This window comes from Oncorhynchus keta, chromosome 5 (genome assembly GCF_023373465.1).
Source record: "Oncorhynchus keta strain PuntledgeMale-10-30-2019 chromosome 5, Oket_V2, whole genome shotgun sequence".
NCBI classification, from domain to species: domain Eukaryota; kingdom Metazoa; phylum Chordata; class Actinopteri; order Salmoniformes; family Salmonidae; genus Oncorhynchus; species Oncorhynchus keta.
In genome coordinates, this window is record NC_068425.1 from 3,153,428 (window position 1) to 3,174,649 (window position 21,222).

The window sequence follows — 21,222 nt, forward strand, 5'->3', positions numbered from 1 at the left end:
TAAATAGGTCTATAGGCCTACAGCTCTCTAAACATGTCTGGTCTTGGAAATTAAGATGTTTAGCACATGGATAGAAAATACAGAAGCAATCTAAATTTACACAACCTCTGCAGTTGGGTCAACCTCAAACTGATAAACTGTACAATAATGTGTGATAAATTGGGTAACACTTTACTGAAGGATAATACACATTTGTCATATGTATAAACTGATTATAATATCTCAGTATCACATAATTAGGGCTAAAATGCAATAGGCATAATAGCCAGTTATCAGACACGTTGAAATTGAACCTGTTGAAAAATTGGCAGAGAGAAATGACATGACAACCAACCTTTCTGAACGCGAGAAAAACAACCCTCAAAAAATCAAAAACGAGGCAAAAAAATAACAGCAGTCAACAACCTGAAGCAGTACTATGTAACGTTGCCCTTTGAGCCCCCTCCCCATCGATAAGCGGACAGACACCATACAGGAATATTATCCAGTGACTATCCATTTATTCATTCACTACTTTACTCTAGTTGTTTTCTTAAGAAATTCAAGTATTTGTTAGGAACACAAGTCAAGGACTTTTCCTAAAATATCATGACAAAAAAAAAGTTTTTTTTTTCTTCTTCAAAACATCGGTTTCATATTCAGAACAATCAAAAACACACGTATCCGTTTTTCCTCCCGTATTTCTAACATCTACATTCCCAGGTGTAGTCTCTCTCCCATGCCTATTGATGCACAAACGAAGGATACAGACTTGCTTCCTTTCCTTCAGTAAGGGGTGTACGTCCCAAATGGCATCCTATATAGTGCACTACTTTTGACCAGGACCCTCAAAAGTAGTGCACTAGAAAGGGAATGGGTTGCCATTTGGGATGGATCCTGGCCTGAAGAGAACTGGGCATGTGAAAGCAAATCCCCAACTGAGCTTCTCTCTACTACATTGCTTCAACCTGTCTTCTATCAGTGCCAATAAAGGAAAGAAGGAGAGGATGAAAAGCTGCTTTAAACTATTTAACTGCCAGAGGAAGCTCCTCCAATGAGGACAATGTCCTTATTGGCTTCTACCTCAAGCATAGCTGGGTCATACTCCTTAGTGCACACTGTAGGAACACATTTTGCATCAAGTTTCTTATTGGACAAGTTCAAGTAGTCCCTCACAGTTTGAGTCTTTTCTTTTCGGTGCCTAGGGAATATGACCCTGCTATAAAAGGCAAACAGACGAGAGGACAGTGTGAGGGGGATAGAGAGAAGAAAGGAGGGTGTAAGGGAGAGAGACAGGCCCTGGTGAGCTCTTCTAAAACCCAGCCTGCTTGGACTCTCTACTAAAGACAATAGCCAAGTTGTGAAAACCAAAAAAAAAAAACTTTTTAAATGAATCACATCACAAAACAGTCCGAAATAAAAACACATTAAAACAAAAAAATATTTCCTAAAATCTAATTAACATCACCACAAGGAAGGTTTGCCCATGGCGACAACTCCCATTGCACTGCATCCAAATCCTCTTCCTTTAAAAAAAAATCATAAATACATACATGCAGGTTTAAGTGAAACATTTTGGCAATCCCCCATCACCCCCTAGCCTACACTGCCAATAGCACCATCAAGTGGTGGGACAAGGGCCTGACCACTGCCATGATGGCAATGCCATCAAGCACAGTACGGCGTCTTCAGGAGCCTCATTTTAGTTAGTACTAGCTCCAGTCAGAGCTTCAGCGCACAGAGCTTTGCGGTTCCTCTTTGTGGGTAAAATAAAATAAAAAATTCAGGCACAATGTTATTGGTGAATAATAAATCGGTGTGTATTTGCGTGGTCGGGTCCACAGTACTTTGCAACGGAACACCTGAGCCGTGAACTCAACTGGAAATAAACGAATAAAGGAAAACCAAAACACAGCAGCATTTCACCAACACATTTCAACAAGCTGTTCTTCCTGCCACCTGTCCCTCATCCTCCTCACCTCTCTCCAAGAGGGAGAAAGGAGGCGAGTGACGGAGAGTTTAAGGACAGTGATTTAGTACAAAGGAATGACATCACGTTACAGTACGTAGTAGTTGAGTTGGATCTATGTACACTTTACCCAGTAGACTCTCTCTGGGTTCCCTTTTTGACTCCAACTGTTTTGAGGTAATGAGATCATTGAAGTAGAAAACTGCACATTCCCTTAAACTCTACACACGTGAGCACACACACACCGAAATGGCTGACTAACTCAGTACATGGGCACAACATGTGCTCAAGCTCAAACTGCCACTCAGAGAAGCCAAATCAAACAATAAATTAAAATATATGATTTTAAAAACATGGGCGAGGCTCCATCTACCTCGAGTCCCAGAAGCTCCTCCCCTGCTGTGGCCCCACCCAATCAAAGAGCCCGGTCAATTTGTTGTCTTGAAAATGGTTTGGTCTTATGGACAAGGGCAGATTGGGAGGGAAGATTCAAAAGTAGCACGGAGCCACGCTCAAGGCCAGAGGTTGCATTTGTAGCGCAGATCTAAGACCAGTTTACCGAAGATATTGAGAATGGGTCCAGTGAAACTATCAAACCAAATCAATAGAAATCAATGATTAGAAAGGTAGGGTCATCAATGTGACATTAACATGCCTAAGTCACTGAGCGCACAGGTAAAGAGAGTATGGTATCGCCAGGAGCACGTTGCTTTTCATCATATTGCACGCGGCTGGAATGACTTCACAGAGCAGAACAATTATTCAACATAAATAATAAAACAGCTATTCCTTTGTCTCCGCCATCCACGTTGGAGCACAACACAACCAACCTCAACTCTTCTAGTAATAAATGTTTCCAATAATTTTCCTCTTCTACCAGTCTTCGCTCTTTCTTTTATTCCTTTTTTAAAATTCAGCAGCACATTTTAGTTTTCAGAAATGCCTATAGCGTTGGTGTCCTCAAGTCTTCCCCCAGTGTCAATAGCCGTTTTCATAGTTGGGAACTGTAGTTTTCATTGAAGGGAAATGTAGTCTTTAATAAAAGTGAGCATTTCCTCTGACAGACACTGTTCTTCTCTCGGGAGAGGCTGGCGTACGGTTTCATTCACACCTCCCCTTCATCCAGAGAAACCCAAGCCTCTATTATATGAACCAAAGCTTGTCTTGTTCTTTTTATCAAACTGAATTTCCCACGATTCCTCTTGTACATGAACGACACTCCCCTTCATCTCTCCTCCTTCCTGGAGACTTTGGAGGAATGCCACGCAGTAGACCTGAGAGAGATCGAGAAAGATAAACAGAGAGAGATGTAGATAGTACATGGCAAAATAGTATTTTAAGCTGCATGTATGTCAGTTGCGTTCGTCCCTCCCTCCCTTGGTGTTCCTCACCTGATGAAGGTCTTGAAGGCAGCACTCTGGGGGTTGATGCACAGCGGCACTCGTTTCCCCTGCTGGTGCTCTGTTATGAAGTGATGGATGAGCTCTGATAGAGCGAGAGAGAGGAGAGATTGCGAGAGCGAGATTGCAAAAGGCCATCAATTTCAATAACAAGCTGGGTTGGAAAAAAAGACAGAAGAGAAGTGACGAGAAAGAGGAGTAGAGGGAAGAGCACCAGATAGCTCCTACCTTTGCCCTGCCAGACAGAGAGCAGGCTGTTATCGTAGCTGTGGCTGAAGTTGCGGTCGGCGGGCGGTTCAAAGTCACGCGTGTACACACGCCCGCTGGGCACGGAGTAGCAGCACTGACACATGCACGTGTGGTAGCGCAGACGGCCCTCGTCCAGGTAGGGGTGGGAGAGGGCGTCGCTGCCCGAGATCCGTTTGGCCTGAGTCACACACACACATGGAGAGAAAGTTGGTCCCCCTCTAATCTTGTATTTTCTCCCTTACTGTAGCTAACTACATGTTTCAGCTCTTGCTTGAATGTCCCTATATATAAAAAAAAAGAGGAAGCCTTTAGAGTGACGGTTCTCTATAGACTTTTGTCTGTACTCACCGGATCAAACACCAGCATACGACACAACAGGTGCACGGCCTCGTGGGTCGCCCCGTCCGACAGCATGTATAACACAGAGAGTGACGGCTGAGGGGGAAGAGAGAGAGAGATTTCACATCATGAACTGCTGCACCTAGTTTTAGATAAGGATTGTGGGTAGGGTATAGATCCTATCTGGGCCCGGTTTACCAAAAGCATCTTAAGGCTAAGTTCACCAATTAACTTAGTCTTTCAAGATGCTTTTGGGAAACTGGGCCATGAGCAGTAATATTTTGGCACCCTTGCACATTTCTCTATTTCTTCCAAAATATTTTTGGAGAGGATTTAACATAAACACGTTCAGCATCTCCTGGCTTGCACGCATAGCCTACAATCCAAGTACAAAAAGTACAAGAAATTAATTTAATATAGCGTACATCACAATAAATCCATTATTTATTTTAGACAGGTCGAAAGAAACGAAGAAAATGTAGCCTACTTCAGAAGAACAGAATAGCATATTCTGAGTGGTCCTTATGTTAGGCCCTGGTCTGGCTATGGGCTCGACAAGCTCAGCTCATTTAGCAGACAAGATTTGCTTAGAATTCCGTGGCATTATTTTAAAGTATGAAGAATACAATTGAACATAGCTGAATATCATAGAAAACATACCCCCCCCCAACAATTTCAGAGGGAGTGACACATGCAGCTATTCTGTGTTGAGCAGTTAAAGAAACAGGTGCTCCTATATGTTTAATTTAGAGTTATCTATGCAACTTTTGTGATAAACTTTGAATGGATTACACATCTAAACCATACAGCCTAAGGCTGCATGATGGGACTAATGATGATTTGAAAAAAGTTGCATGAAAAGGCATGAGTTTTCAGAGGCTGCACATACTTCATCAGTCTCTCATTCACAATTCTGACCCATCAGACTTTTCTTCATTTAAATCTGGTCGTTACATATAGCCTACTAATATACACTACATGATCAAAAGTATGTGGATACCTGGTCATCAAAAATCTAAATCCAAAACCGTGGGTTTCGGTCCCCCCTTTGCTGCTATAACAGCCTCCACTCTTCTGGGAAGTCTTTCCACTAGATGTTGGAACATTGCTGCAGGGACATGCTTCCATTCAGCCACAAGAGCATTAGTTGAGGTCGGGCACAGATGTTGGGCAATTAGGCCTGGCTCGCAGTCAGCATTCCAATTCATTCCAAAGAGGTTTTTATTTATTTTTATTTCACCTTTATTTAACTAGGTAGGCAAGTTCAGAACAAGTTCTCATTTACAATTGCGACCTGGCCAAGATAAAGCAAAGCAGTTCGACACATACAACGACACATACAGTCAATAATACAGTATAAACAAGTCTATATACGATGTGAGCAAATTAGGTGAGATAATGGAGGTAAAGGCAAAAAAAGGCCATGGTGGCAAAGTAAATACAATATAGCAAGTAAAACACTGGAATGGTAGATTTGCAATGGAAGAACGTGCAAAGTAGAAATAAAAAAATGGGGTGCAAAGGAGAAAAATAAATAAATAAATAAAATACAGTAGGGAGAGAGGTAGTTGATTGGGCTAAATTAGGTGGGCTATGTACAGGTGCAGTAGTCTGTGAGCTGCTCTGACAGTTGGTGCTTAAAGCTAGTGAGGGAGATAAGTGTTTCCAGTTTCAGAGATTTTTGTAGTTCGTTCCAGTCATTGGCAGCAGAGAACTGGAAGGAGAGACGGCCAAAGAAAGAATTGGTTTTGGGGGTAACTAGAGAGATATACCTGCTGGAGCGTGTGCTACAGGTGGGAGATGCTATGGTGACCAGCGAGCTGAGATAAGGGGGGACTTTACCTAGCAGGGTCTTGTAGATGACATGGAGCCAGTGGGTTTGGCGACGAGTATGAAGCGAGGGCCAGCCAACGAGAGCGTACAGGTCGCAATGGTGGGTAGTATATGAGACTTTGGTGACCAAACGGATTGCACTCTGATAGACTGCATCCAATTTGTTGAGTAGGGTATTGGAGGCTATTTTGTAAATTATATCGCCAAAATCGAGGATTGGTAGGATGGTCAGTTTTACAAGGGTATGTTTGGCAGCATGAGTGAAGGATGCTTTGTTGCGAAATAGGAAGCCAATTCTAGATTTAACTTTGGATTGGAGATGTTTGATATGGGTCTGGAAGGAGAGTTTACAGTCTAACCAGACACCTAAGTATTTGTAGTTGTCCACTTAATCTAAGTCAGAGTCGTCCAGAGTAGTGATGTTGGACAGGCGGGCAGGTGCAGGTAGCGATCGGTTGAAGAGCATGCATTTAGTTTTACTTGTATTTAAGAGCAATTGGAGGCCACGGAAGGAGAGTTGTATGGCATTGAAGCTTGTCTGGAGGGTTGTTAACACAGTGTCCAAAGAAGGGCCAGAAGTATACAGAATGGTGTCGTCTGCGTAGAGGTGGATCAGAGACTCACCAGCAGCAAGAGCGACCTCATTGATGTATACAGAGGAAGAGTCGGTCAAGAATTGAACCCTGTGGCACCCCCATAGAGACTGCCAGAGGTCCGGACAGCAGACCCTCCGATTTGACACACTGAACTCTATCAGAGAAGTAGTTGGTGAACCAGGCGAGGCAATCATTTGAGAAACCAAGGCTGTCGAGTCTGCCGATGAGGATGTGGTGATTGACAGAGTCGAAAGCCTTGGCCAGATCAATGAATACGGCTGCACAGTAATGTTTCTTATCGATGGCGGTTAAGATATCGTTTAGGACCTTGAGCGTGGCTGAGGTGCACCCATGACCATCTCCGAAACGGTTGGTAATCTGTTTGTTGACTTGGCTTTCGAAGACCTTAGAAAGGCATGGTAGGATAGATATAGGTCTGTAGCAGTTTGGGTCAAGAGTGTCCCCCCCTTTGAAGAGGGGGATGACCGCAGCTGCTTTCCAATCTTTGGGAATCTCAGACGACACGAAAGAGAGGTTGAACAGGCTAGTAATAGGGGTGCCAACAATTTCGGCAGATCATTTTAGAAAGAAAGGGTCCAGATTGTCTAGCCCGGCTGATTTGTAGGGGTCCAGATTTTGCAGCTCTTTCAGAACATCAGCTGAATGGATTTGGGAGAAGGAGAAAGCTTGGGCGAGTTGCTGTTTGATGGGGTCGACGTTCTTCCACACTGATCTCGACAAACCATTTCTGTATAGACCTCGCTTTGTGCACGGGGCATTGTCATGCTGAAACAGGAAAGGGCCTTCCCCAAACCTTTGGGAGCAGAATCGTCTAGAATGTCATTGTATGTTGTAGCGTAAGATTTCCCTTCACTGGAACATGAAAAACATGATGGCCAAGACCAAAGAGCTGTCAAAGGACACCAGAAACAAAATTGTAGACCTGCACCAGGCTGGGAAGACTGAATCTGCAATAGGTAAGCAGCTTGGTTTGAAGAAATCAACTGTGGGAGCAATTATTAGGAAATGGAAGATATACAAGACCACTGATAATCTCCCTCGATCTGGGGCTCCACGCAAGATCTCACCCCGTGGGGGTGATCTCACCCCGTGAATGACCTGCAGAGAGCTGGGACCAAAGTAACAAAGCCTACCATCAGTAACACACTACGCCGCCAGGGACTCAAATCCTGCAGTGCCCGACGTGTTCCCCTGCTTAAGCCAGTACATGTCCAGGCCTGTCTGAAGTTTGCTAGAAAGCATTTGGATGATCCAGAAGAAGATTTGGAGAACGTCATATGAAACCAAAATATAACTTTTTGGTAAAAACTCAACTCGTCGTGTTTGGAGGACAAAGAATGCTGAGTTGCATCCAAAGAACACCATACCTACTGTGAAGCATGGGGGTGGAAACATCATGCTTTGGGGCTGTTTTTCTGCAAAGGGACCAGGATGATTGATCCATGTAAAGGAAAGAATGAATGGGGCCATGTATCGTGAGATTTTGAGTGAAAACCTCCTTCCATCAGCAAGGGCATTGAAGATGAAACGTGGCTGGGTCTTTCAGCATAACAATGATCCCAAACACACCGCCCGGGCAACAAAGGAGTGGCTTTGTAAGAAGCATTTCAAGGTCCTGGAGTGGCCTAGCCAGTCTCCAGATCTCAACCCCATAGAAAATCTTTGGAGGGAGTTGAAAGTCCGTGTTGCCCAGCAACAGCCCCAAAACATCACTGCTCTAGAGGAGATCTGCATGGAGGAATGGGCCAAAATACCAGCAAGTGTGTGAAAACCTTGTGAAGACTTACAGGAAACGTTTGACCTCTGTCATTGCCAACAAAGGGTATATAACAAAGTACTGAGATAAACTTTTGTTATTGACCAAATACTTCCACCATAATTTGCAAATAAATTCATTAAAAAATCCTACAATGTGATTTTCTGGATTTTCCCCCATAATTTTGTCTGCCATAGTTGAAGTGTACCTATGATGAAAATTACCTCTCATCTTTAAGTGGGAGAACTTGCACAATTGGTGGCTGACTAAATACTTTTTTGCCCCACTGTACCTGTCAGCAACAGCTGGCTGAAATAGCCAAATCTACTCATTTGAACGGGTGTCTACACACTTTTGTAAAAAAAAAAATTATATATATATATATATATAGTGCATGTTGTTGAATTACTTTTGATTTTTGATTATTTTTTATTTAGAATGGTCCAAAAAACATAATACTTGTAATCCGTTGCCTGCACTGGACGTTACGGGAAGCTAAGCTTTCCCGAATGTAAATTGAATTAAATTGCCAAAATTATACAGAGAAAAAATAATAAAAAAATAGGATACTCAAGCATTGATTTGCCATGCATTGAACGTTATTTTTTTGCTAACACTGATTTGAGTTATATTGTTAGCCTAAATTATGGCTATGCAATCTATTCATCACATGACAAATAGTAGGCTCTCTTACACAAGTCTGCAAAAGCGATTATGCATGTAATGCTTTTATTATAAAAGGAGCATTTTTATGGGGAAAATGACCTTCCCCAAAGTTAACTCACACGCTGTCTACGTATGCCAGGTAGGCTACACTGCTTGTAAAGCAGATTAAAGTGCGTCATTTTAAGAAGTGAGCAAGAAATATAGCAAGAAGCTGAAAGCTGGAATCCTCTTAAATAGTGGCCAGTCAAAAAGTCTTTACACACGCGAATGCGCAACAGCCGGGCTTATAAGAACACTTTTCACTCGGCTCTGTAGACTATGGGCTCTCCAACCGTGTTCCAGGGGTCCTATGCCTAGGCTATAGGCTACGTTTGGAGTTATTTGGCCACTTTAGTTGTGATACAAACCTTAAAACATATAGGCCTATGGACTAGGCTACATGGTGTGTGACTATGATTATCATGCACCTGTCTGAACAGAGGCATAAAAATAAATAAAAAAATCAATAATACATGTCATTATATGCACAAATAGCAAATAGAGGACACTTTTCTTGAGGTTCATTTTCATACCAGCCAGGTAGGCTATACTCCTGTTGTAAAGTGAAGCAATGTGCTTATTAATATTAGGAAAGTTGAGAGAAAAAAAGTACTGTAGGCTTAGCCTACAGAAATCTGATGGGAACCTCCCTCGTCGTTTTAACAGGGGCCTTAAACTATTTTCTCACGCAATTGCATAGCCTATAGAAATGTTCATGGGCTCTCACGAAGTGTTCGATTTGATTTTTGATTGCATTTGCATTGCCGTCAGACTGATTAGAATAACAATAAGTGCAAGGCCATTAGTGACCGGCGGTTAGCAAGTTCAGTAGGCTACTGATGACAATCAGCGGCATCAGAGCGCAGTTTTGGAGAAGCCTAGATACCGTGACTAAACGGCCACATGGAATTTGATTGCAGTCATGACTCGTGATCGCAGGTGTGGTGATAATACGGTCACAGTAACAACCCTAGTTGGAAGTAAGGTGTTTTCATTTGTAAAATGCAAGCAGTAGGTAGTGAGGAGGAAGTACCGGTTTGTGAGGTCCTCTCAGGATGTGAGCTCTGGCCCCCTCACAGGCAGATGCCATGGCAGACAGAGGAGGGGTACCCAGCAGATCAGTGATCAGATCCAACTACGGGGTGGAGGGAGAGAGAAGAGAGGGTGAGGGTGGGAGAGAGATTTAATTTGACAAAGAACCTAAATAAATAAAAACCGACCATCCACAAGGGCCAAAAAAATTAGATGCATTATTTGATTATTAATTGTTAGATAAAAGTACAAATTATTGCCCAGACAGATTACACCTTTAGATGGCTTTCCCTCCTTCCTCCCTCCCAGGGTTCCCTGCCTCCCACCCCTCTGCTAGGGCGGTCACAAAATTGTCAGCCGGTGACTGTCAAGCAAATAACTGTCGGTCTCACGGTAATTGACCGTTAATTAACAAACACATTTATCATCTCCTGGCTTCCACACAAGCCACTGATGCAGATCTTTGGAGCATCTACATTTTAAAATGTATATAAATCCATGTAATGTAGCCCACACCTTCACAATAAATCCATCATTTATTTCAGACCTGTCTAAAGCAGCATGATATTTAGTCTATTTCAGAAGAACAGAATAGCATACTCTTGAGTTGTCCTTATGTTTGGTCCTGATCTGGCTATGCCAAATGGCTGTAGGCTACACTAGTTCATTTAGCAGACAAATTTGCTTAGAATTCAGTGGCATTATTTTATATTATGAAGAATACAATTGATCAAAGCTGAATAAAATAGAAAGGATATTTTCTCCAAATGATTTGAGGGAGTACCCACACAAGGCTATTCTGTGTTAACAAAGCAATATACTCCGGTTTAATTTAGAGTTATTAAATGTAACTTTAGTTCTACAAATGTTAGGCTAAATACACTGCTCAAAAAAATAAAGGGAACACTAAAATAACATCCTAGATCTGAATGAATTAAATATTCTTATTAAATACTTTTTTCTTAACATAGTGGAGTGTGCGCACAACAAAATCACGCAAAGATTAGCAATGGAAATCAAATTTATCAACCCATGGAGGTCTGGATTTGGAGTCACACTCAAAATTCAAAATTAAAGTGGAAAACCACACTACAGGCTGATCCAACTTTGATGTAATGTCCTTAAAACAAGTCAAAATGAGGCTCAGTAGTGTGTGTGGCCTCCACATGCCAGTATGACCTCCCTACAACGCCTGGGCATGCTCCTGATGAGGTGGCAGATAGTCTCCTGAGGGATCTCCTCCCAGACCTGGACGAAAGCATCCGCCAACTCCTGGACAGTCTGTGGTGCAACGTGGCATTGGTGGATGGAGCGAGACATGATGTCCCAGATGTGCTCAATTGGATTCAGGTCTGGGGAACGGGCGGGCCAGTCCATAGCATCAATGCCTTCCTCTTGCAGGAACTGCTGACACACTCCAGCCACATGAGGTAGAGCATTGTCTTGCATTAGGAGGAACCCAGGGCCAATCGCACCAGCATATGGTCTCACAAGGGGTCGAGGATCTCATCTCGGTACCTAATGGCAGTCAGGCTACCTCTGGCGAGCACATGGAGGGCTGTGCGGCCCCCCAAAGAAATGCCACCCCACACCATGACTGACCCACCGCCAAACCGGTCATGCTGGAGGATGTTGCAGGCAGCAGAACGTTCTCCACGGCGTCTCCAGACTGTCACATGTGCTCAGTGTGAACCAGCTTTCATCTGTGAAGAGCACAGGGCCCCAGTTGCGAATTTGCCAATCTTGGTGTTCTCTGGCAAATGCCAAACGTCCTGCACGGTGTTGGGCTGTAAGCACAACCCCCACCTGTGGACGTCGGGTCCTCATACCACCCTCATGGAGTGTTTCTGACCGTTTGAGCAGACACATGCACATTTGTGGCCTGCTGCAGGTCATTTTGCAGGGCTCTGGCAGTGCTCCTTCTGCTCCTCCTTGCACAAAGGCGGAGGTAGCGGTCCTGCTGCTGGGTTGTTGCCCTCCTAAGGCCTCCTCCACGTCTCCTGATGTACTGGCCTGTCTCCTGGTAGCGCCTCCATGCTCTGGACACTACGCTGACAGACACAGCAAACCTTCTTGCCACAGCTCAAATTGATGTGCCATCCTGGATGAGCTGCACTACCTGAGCCACTTGTGTGGGTTGTAGACTCCGTCTCATGCTACCACTAGAATGAAGGCACCGCCAGCATTCAAAAGTGACCAAAACATCAGCCAGGACGCATAGGAACTGAGAAGTGGTCTGTGGTCCCACTTGCAGAACCACTCCTTTATTGGGGGTGTATTGCTAAATGCCTATAATTTCCACCTGTTGTCTATTTCATTTGCACAACAGCATGTGACATTTATTGTCAATCAGTGTTGCTTCCTAAGTGGACAGTTTGATTTCACAGAAGTGTGATATTGACTTGGAGTTACATTGTGTTGTGTAAGTGTTCCCTTTATTTTTTTGAGCAGTGTATTTAGATTTTTAATACATTGCAAGGCTGCATGATGCAAATAATGATGATTTGAAAAAAAGTTGCTAGAAAAAAGGAATGAGCTCCATTGTTTTTTCTGCAGGCTATACACACACTTCATCAGTCTCTCATTCACAATTTGATAAGCATTTAACCTGTTAGAACTCTAGGGGCAGTATTTCATTTTTGGATAAAAGACGTGCCCGTTTTTAGCGCGATATTTTGTCACGAAAAGATGCTCGACTATGCTTGGAATTGATAGTTTTGGAAAGAAGACACTCTGGCGTTTCCAGAACTGCAAAGATTTTCACTGTGAGTGCCATAGAACAAAATCTACAGGCAAAACCAAGATGTTTGAGTGACCAGGAAATCAACAGGATTTTGAACACGTTTTCCATGATCTCCTTATATGGCTGTGAATGGCACAGGAATCAACGGACACTTCCTATCGTTTCCCCCAGGTGTCTGCAGCATTGTGACGTATTTGTAGGCATATCATTGGAAGATTGGCCATAAGAGCCTACAATTACCAAGTGTCCCGCATGGTGTCTGCGTGGAAATTGGTGCGCAAAAGTCAGGTCCCAGTATTTTTCCATCCGAATCAGAGAAGAATGCACGTGTCTAGGACTGGCATTTCAATGAAGAGATATATGACCAAACACCTTGAGGATTGATTCAAACAACGTTTTCCATGTTTCAGTCGATATTATGGAGTTAATTCGGAAAAAAGTTCGACGTTTAGGTGACTGAATTTTCGGTTAGTTTCGGTAGCCAAATGCATAGTGAACGTTGTGTCCTACACAAGCATCTTTCAGGAAAAACTGGACATCTGCTATGTAACTGAGAGTCTCCTCATTGAAACATCTGAAGTTCTTCAAAGGTAAATTATTTTATTTGATCCCTTTGCTGGTTTTTGTGAATGTTGCGTGCTAAATGCTAACGCTAAATGCTACGCTAGCTATCACCACTCTTACACAAATTATTGATTTTCTCTGGTTCTAAAGCATATTTTGAAAATCTGAGACGACAGGATTGTTAAGAAAAGGATAAGCTTGAGGACAGGCATATTTATTTCATTTATTTTGCAATTTTCAGAAATCGCTAATGTTGCGTTATGGTAATGAGCTTGAGGCTGTAGTCACAATCCCGGATCCGGGATGCCTAACAGGTTAATAATGCCTCAAATTTCACAGCGGTGTCCATTTTGTTTGGCTGTAATACACGCTAAAAAAATCCATGCCTGTAGCGGCCAATGGCCGTTGTGCCCTTGGCCCGGAGTGCTGCGTTGTGCTCTTCTCCCTGAGTGCTACTTGCACCGATGCACCTCTCACTCACATTGCTCTCCATCACATGATCGGGTCTTTCTCACAGGCTACAAGTGAAGACCAACACATCGGGGATGCAACTGCGCACGTCCTTATTCAATCCCGAGGTGCATATTAACGATATTGGAAGAACTGTCCACATTAACTTTTCATCAGCCAATAAGATGAGTAGCCCTAACAAACAGCAAAAGCACTAGCTTATGCCAATCTGCTATACCCCACAGTACAAAACTATTCTTATTCGTGCGAGAAATACATAAAAAATAATCATGTTTTACTCAATGTGGCTGACACAACAGATCAGAACGTTTAGCTTAAAATGTTGATAAACTATTAGGCAATTTCTTCACATGAATACGCACACGGCAGTAGGCTATAAGCGCGAATGTACCATTAGCGGGAAAACACCATTCTCAAAAGTAACCGCAGATACGATTATGCATGTAATGCTTTTATGTATGCCAGTTAGGCTCCACACCCATTGTAAAACAAATAAATGTGCTTAATTTTAAGAAGTTATTTAGCCACTTCAGTTGTGATACAAACCTCATCAAAACATATAGGCCTATGGGTTAGGCTCCATGAGGTGTGCGACTATGATTCGAAAAAGTCGCATCATTCACAAGTGATAATAATATTGTCACCCATCAGACTATTCTTAATTAAATCTGGTCTTTACATATATTAAATAATATACAGTACCCATCAAAAGTTTGGACACCTACTCATTCAAGAGTTTCTTTATTTTGACTATTTTCTACATCGTAGAATAATAGTGAAGACAGCAATACTATGAAATTTGGGTACTGTTCAGTGGAGACTGAGTGATTCAGGCCTTCATGGTCAAATTGCTGCAAAGAAACCACTACTAAAGGACACCTGTCAAACAGCTTCATGAGGAATGCTTTTTTATTGAATACCAAGTGTGCAAAGCTGTCAACAAGGCAAAGGGTGGCTACTTTGAAGAATATAAAATATATTTTTGATTTGTTTAACACTTTTTGGGTTACTACATGATTCCATTCTTGTTATGTCATTGTTTGATGTCTTATTATTCTACAATGTAGAAAATAGTAAAAAATAAAGAAAAACCCCGGAATGAGTAGGTGAGTGCAAACTTCTGATTGGTACGGTTTGTATCGAAACAGGGGCAGGGGGGGGGGAATACATGTCATCTATGCACTTAAATAGCGAATGGCGGACACTTTTCCTGTGGTTCATTTTCATACCAGCCAAAGATAAGCAATTGGCTTAATATTAGGAAAGTTGAGAAATAAATAATATAGTAGGCCTAGCCTATTGAAAGCGGATGGGATCCTCTTTTTATTGGAGGCCATCAATGTTGCACAACAGGAGCTCATGGGCTCTCATGATTGAATAGATTTTCGATTACATTTGCATTGATGCCAGAGTGATTAGAGGGACAATAGAGTGCTGAGTACCAGGCAGTTAGCAAGTTTGGTAGGCTACTAATGACCATCAACAGCATCAGAGCTTGGAGAAGCCTAACTACCGTGACCAAACGGTCACATGGAATTCGACTGCCTTCATGACTCGTGACCGCCGATGTGGCGGTAATACAGTTACCGCAACAGCCCTACCCTCTCTACCTGTTGTATGGGGCTCTGGGCCTGGAACAGGATACGTCGACCCAGTAGTTCGGCGAAGATGCATCCCACCGACCAGACGTCTATGGCAGAGCCATAATGGCGGCTGCCCATCAGCACCTCAGGAGCCCGGTAGTACTGAGTCACCACCTCCTGGGTCATGTGACGAGACTGGTCCGGCTCCTCCACACGTGCCAGCCCAAAGTCACAGATCTGAGAGAGGGGGAGGGAAGGAGAGAGAAAGAGGTGAGTGGAAGAGGGGGAATTTAGTTACATGATAATAACATACACTGAGTAAACAAAACATTAAGAACACCTGCTCTTTGACATGACAGACTGACCAGGTGAAAGCTACCTTTTTGATGTCACTTGTTAAATCCACTTCAAATCAGTGTAAATTGAGATTTTTTTTAAAGCCTTGAGACAATTGAGACATGGATTGTGTGTGTGCGCCATTCAGAGGCTGAATAATGGGCAAGACAAAAGATTGAAATGCTTCTGAACAGGGTATGGTAGTAGGTGCCAGGTGGAACAGTTTCAGTGTTCCAAGAACTGCAAAGCTGCTGGGTTTTTCACACTCAACAGTTTCCCGTGTGTGTCAAGAATGGTCGACCACCCTAAGGACATCCAGCCAACTAGACAACTGTGGGAAGCATTGGAGTCAACATGGGCCAGCATCCCTGTGGAATGCATTCAACACCTTGTAGAGTTCATGCCCTGATGAACTGAGGCTGTTCTGAGGGCAAAAGGTGTGGGGCATAATACACTTGTATGTTTGTGAAAAGGTGTAGATTATATTCTTCAGCCCCTTATTGATCTCTACTAGGCAATTTTTTTCTGTGCCCGGCATCATGCTTTTTTGTCATGTCTTTTGCGGAAGTTCAGACACACAGATTCACATTCATACATACGCCTAAAAAAACGTGTACACACACAGTTACCTTGAGCAGGCAATTGCTGTTGACTAACAGGTTCCCAGGTTTGATGTCCCTGTGCAGGATGCTAGCAGAATGCAGGTACTTCAGCCCTGAGAGAAGGAGAATCCCTGTTACTCATAACAGTCCAAATATAGCCCCTAGCCAATTCCCCTTCAAGTGTTTGCAGTAAATGACAACATGAATCCGTCAATATGGCTCCATCACATGAAACAAACTGGCTCCTTTAACCCTGCCAACCAAGAAAGGATAGGGGGGGGAAACTCACAAATGGGTTGTTTTTAGGCTCAGCAGTCAACCTTTAACCTTGACTTCCAACTCTATTCCAACACAGCGCCTTTCCCTACTCCTCCCTCCGTCCCACTCACCTCTGAGGATCTGGTAGAGGAACACTTTGATGTGGTCGGTGGTGAGGGGCTGGGGAGACACGATGACTTTGTGGAGGTCACTCTGCATCAGCTCAGTGATCACGTAGCTAGTCAGGCATTGCCCGTGGTCAAGGAAACAGACGTCTATTGGATGTGGCTGGAGCACATAGATGGAGTATTAAGCTTTCTTCTATCTATAGTCAAGTTAAATGTAGCTATCTATCATAACACAAGACTATCCCTAATGGTATCATCTTGGTTGAGGTTTATCTTGATGTAGAATGTATTATGTAGATTGACTGTTTTGAAAGGAGGAGGACATGATAATATATAGAGAAACTGGGACAGAGAAAGTGCACGAGTGAACAATGGCTGACACATAACAGTCATGTGTGCAAGTGTGTGTGTGCACGTGAACTTGCATGTGAAGGATACATTTCCTCGAAGCAGTCGATCTGCGGAGGCTGCAGAATGTCCAGCGCTGACAACACCTGTAAACACACATCATCATCATCATCATCATCATCCTTCTCGTTGTTTTAACGATTAGAGCTCTAAAAGACAAAACAGACAGGTGAACAGTTAAAAGCAGTGAGTGGCCATCCTATCTTTGGCCGTCATTTCGTGTTCATTTTCTGATGATTGTACACGTTGAATCGCCACTGCTTGTCAACACTCAGCAAGTGATCTAGAGTCCACAGCCGACATTTGATATGGCACTTCTCGTCCTTAAGTGTCTAAACTATAACAGACCTCTAACTTCACAGTGCTATTTGTCGAGCTAGCCTCTGTATGGAAACATATCAATGAGCAGTGGGGAGATGCATCGCTATGTCTTATGCCTCTATTATGGATGCAATAGTGTATGAACATGTCTCAAAATGGCACCTTACTCCAGCCCAAAGTATAGGAAATAGGGTGCCATTTAGGATGCATCCTGTATGTGTTGTGCAGTCCTGTGTATAGATGTTAGAGGTCGACCGATTCATCGGAATGGCCGATTAATTAGGGCCGATTTCAAGTTTTCATAACAATCGGAAATTGGTATTTTTGGACACCAATTTTGCAGATTTACCCAAAAAACGTTTATTTTTAAAACAACTTTATTTAACGAGGCAAGTCAGTTAACACGTTCTTATTTTCAATGACGGTCTAGGAACAGTGGGTTTACACGCCTTGTTCAAGGGCAGAACGACAGATTTTTACCTTGTCAGCTCAGGGATTCAATCTTGCAACCTTTACGGTTAACTAGTCCAACGCTCTAACCACCTGCCTCACGAGGAGCCTGCCTGTTATGCGAATGCAGTAAGAAGCCAAGGTAAGTTGCTAGCTAGCATTAAAATTATCTCATAAAAAACAATCAATCAATCATAATCACTAGTTAACTACACATGGTTGATGATATTACTAGTTTATCTAGAGTGTCCTGCGTTGCATATAATCGATGCGCATACGCGAAAAAGGACTGTTGTTGCTCCAACGTGTACCTAACCATAAACATCAATGCCTTTCTTAAAATCAATACAAAGAAGTATATATTTCTAAACCTGCATATTTAGCTAAAAGGAAGGTTAGCAGGCAATATTAACCAAGTGAAATTGTGTCACTTCTCTTGTGTTAATTTCACGCAGAGTCAGGGTATATGCAACAGTTAGGGCCGCCTGGCTCATTGCGAACTAATTTGCCAGAATTTTACGTAATTATGACAAAACATTGAAGGTTGTGCAATGTAAACAGCAATATTTAGACTTAGGGATGCCATCCGTTAGATAAAATACGGAACAGTTCCGTATTTCACTGAAAGAATAAACATTTTGTTTTTGAAATGATAGTTTCCGGATTCGACCATATTAATGACCTACGGCCTGTATTTCTGTGTGTTATTATGTTATAATTAAGTCTATGATTTGATGGAGCAGTCTGACTGAGCGAAGGTACGCACCAGCAGGCTCGTAAGCAGTCATTCAAACAGCACTTTTGTGCTTTTTGTCAGCAGCTCTTCGCAATGCTTCAAGCATTGCGCTGTTTATGACTTCAAGCCTATCAACTCCCGAGATTAGGCTGGTGTAACCGATGTGAAATGGCTAGCTAGTTAGCGGGGTGCGCGCTAATAGCGTTACAAACGTCACTCGCTCTGAGACTTGGAGTAGTTGTTCCCCTTGCTCTGCATGGGTAACGCTGCTTCTGAGGTGGCTGTTGTCGATGTGTTCCTGGTTCGAGCCTGGTAGGAGCGAGGAGATGGACAGAAGCTATACTGTTACACTGGCAATACTAAAGTGCCTATAAGAACATCCAATAGTCAAAGGTATATGAAATACAAATCGTATAGAGAGAAATAGTCCTATAATTCCTATAATAACTACAACCTAAAACTTCTTGCCTGGGAATATTGAAGACTCGTGTTAAAAGGAACCACCAGCTTTCATATGTTCTCATGTTCTGAGCAAGGACCTTAAACGTTAGCTTTCTTACATGGCACATATTGCACTTTTACTTTCTTCTCCAAACACTTTGTTTTTGCATTATTTAAACCAAATTGAACAGATTTCATTATTTATTTGAGGCTAAATTGATTTTATTGATGCTTTATAGTAAGTTAAAATAAGTTTCATTCAGTATTGTTGTAATTGTCATTATTACAAATAAAAATCGGCTGAATAATCGGTAGCAGCTTTTTTTGGGTCCTCCAATAATCGGTATCGGTACTGGCGTTACAATCATAATCGGGCGACCTCTAATAGATGTATTGCTATCCATTCTTACGTTGTCGTGTTTGAAGAAGCAGAGCATCCTCAGCTCTCTGAAGACCCTCTTACAGGAGACTAGGTTCTGGAAGACATTGGGCATCTTCTTCAGGGCTACCTTACGCCCGTCACGAGGGTCTGTCACTGACCTGCAGGGGCAAGACGGAGGGGTCTGTTTGCACTGGTCACCAATGGCGAGGACACGTGCATGCGCACACACAGTATGTCTATTTTATTCCCCTGTTAGATACACACCCTTTTTGGAAAGGAAAAAAAACATGCAGAAACCTCACATGGAAATCAGTCTTCATTCTTATTTGAAATGGCCCAACTTACCAGACCACACCAAATGCGCCATAACCGATAGGTCGATCAGGCTCCATCTCAGCGGGGCTTGGCACTTCACTGGCAGGACTACTATGAGGCTGTGGTACAGCGGCCCCTCCACCGGTGCTTCCCCCAAGAGACGTCGGGTGTCGAGGCGTCCCCGCAGGGGCAGTGGGTCCAGTTAGACTTGGAGTTGCACTGAGGCCCGTGGAAGTGGATCCAGTTGAGGTGTTGACGCAAAAATACTTGTTATGCCCCAACTCAGATCCGGGGAACAGGTTACCACATACTGTCTGCTGCAGGCCTGTACCATGGAATGCCATTCTATTTCAAACCCCTATCAGAAGGGTTCGTTTGGGAGCTATGTCTAATACTGTACTCGCGTTGAGCGTTTCATGCATTACATATACATGAACCGAGAGCTTGACTTCAGTATTCTATGCAGGCATGGTTGTGACTCTGTTCCTTGCTTGTAGAACATGCAACAGAGAATGTAAACCATGTCTGATATGGCTAGCAGCCATCTTGTTAGCTATATAATAACAGGAGCAGTGTTATTTAGCTTGCTATTAGACTATTGTCGTGGAGTCACCTAGATTGGCTTTAGTGAGGTAGGTAACGTTAGGTCACGACAGAAACCCAAAAGTATAATGTCAGCAGTGTGATCGAAAACACTGTCTGTCGGGTCCAGAAATTCCTGAGGTATATCGACACAAACGCTATCTAATTGACCAGCGATCACATAATCAATCAACCAGTCTGGCTGGGGGAAGCAATGTCCATCACTGTTAATACATTTGTGCTTTCTGTTTTGTGGCCTAATTTTACGATAAGAAGTCTCCCCTTATCTAACAATGCTATGTTACATTACCTGGCTACCAGCTCGCACTACATGAGTTTATTGCCCCGGGCTCAGATAGCAACCTTTGTCTGGTTGATGTTAACTTACGAGCTAGCTCAACACGAAAAGTACACACACCTGTGTTTGCATACACTAGCTTATGTTATAGCTAACCAGTTTCAGAGGTAGCTAAATAAAAATAAATAAAAAGGTAGCAAACACCAGGTTCTTCCAGCTCGAGTTATCGGTCAATGAAATTCAGATTCGTAGAACGTTAACTAGCTGGCATTAGACCGAATGCTAACCAGCTGTCTCATGGCCCATATAAGACAGCCGGGTATTTAGCTAGCAGACTTTCGTGACCTATATATTTACTTTGACCAAAAAACAGTTTCAGTAGACGAAACGAAATGAACGAAAAACCAACCCGGGTGGTTCGCAGCGCGAAGAAGTCCTCTTTCGATTTTACACAACGAAAGTCAGTTTTGCATCACTAACGTTAGCGGAATAACGTTAGCCGGGGTTGCCAGCTAGCTAAATTGCTAACAAGCTAGCCCTATCATACCCACTGATAGAAAATGAAAAGTGCCAAGAGAGATTAAACCAGCTACTGTGTGATATAATTTCATCGCTATTATCTATGTCATCTGCTAACCATTTCTTCCGAACGATCCTTTTCTTTCTTGGAAATCAGCTGTTTGAAGTAGTGGAATAGTGAGTAGGAGGAGTTGGGGGGGGGTGGA

The 21,222-nt window shown here is 43.0% G+C and overlaps 1 protein-coding gene across 1 annotated transcript; it reads right to left on the reverse strand.

Annotated features, from left to right (window-relative positions):
- Nucleotides 1–150: 150 nt before the first annotated feature.
- LOC118384308 (serine/threonine-protein kinase NLK2-like) lies at nt 151–21,176 on the reverse strand. Its single transcript, XM_035770718.2, has 11 exons — nt 19,648–21,176; nt 19,331–19,460; nt 17,003–17,058; nt 16,568–16,674; nt 16,206–16,291; nt 15,268–15,477; nt 9,881–9,982; nt 3,946–4,032; nt 3,577–3,775; nt 3,340–3,433; nt 151–3,222 (listed from the first exon to the last, which is right to left on the reverse strand). The coding sequence occupies exons 1-11, from the start codon at nt 19,959–19,961 to the stop codon at nt 3,174–3,176; spliced, it is 1,434 nt and encodes a 477-aa protein (XP_035626611.1). The 5' UTR covers nt 19,962–21,176; the 3' UTR covers nt 151–3,173.
- Nucleotides 21,177–21,222: the final 46 nt, after the last annotated feature.

What these genes read in the sequence shown, in the direction of transcription:
- LOC118384308 (XM_035770718.2), bottom strand. Translation starts at nt 19,961, where the DNA reads ATGGCATTCCATGGTACAGGCCTGCAGCAGACAGTATGTGGTAACCTG. An exon ending in ATCGACTGCTTCGAGGAAAT is followed by an intron (nt 16,675 to 17,002) that starts GTATCCTTCACA and finishes ATGCCTGACTAG; the next exon opens with CTACGTGATCACTGAGCTGA. An exon ending in CCCAGAGCCCCATACAACAG is followed by an intron (nt 9,983 to 15,267) that starts GTAGAGAGGGTA and finishes TCCACCCCGTAG; the next exon opens with TTGGATCTGATCACTGATCT.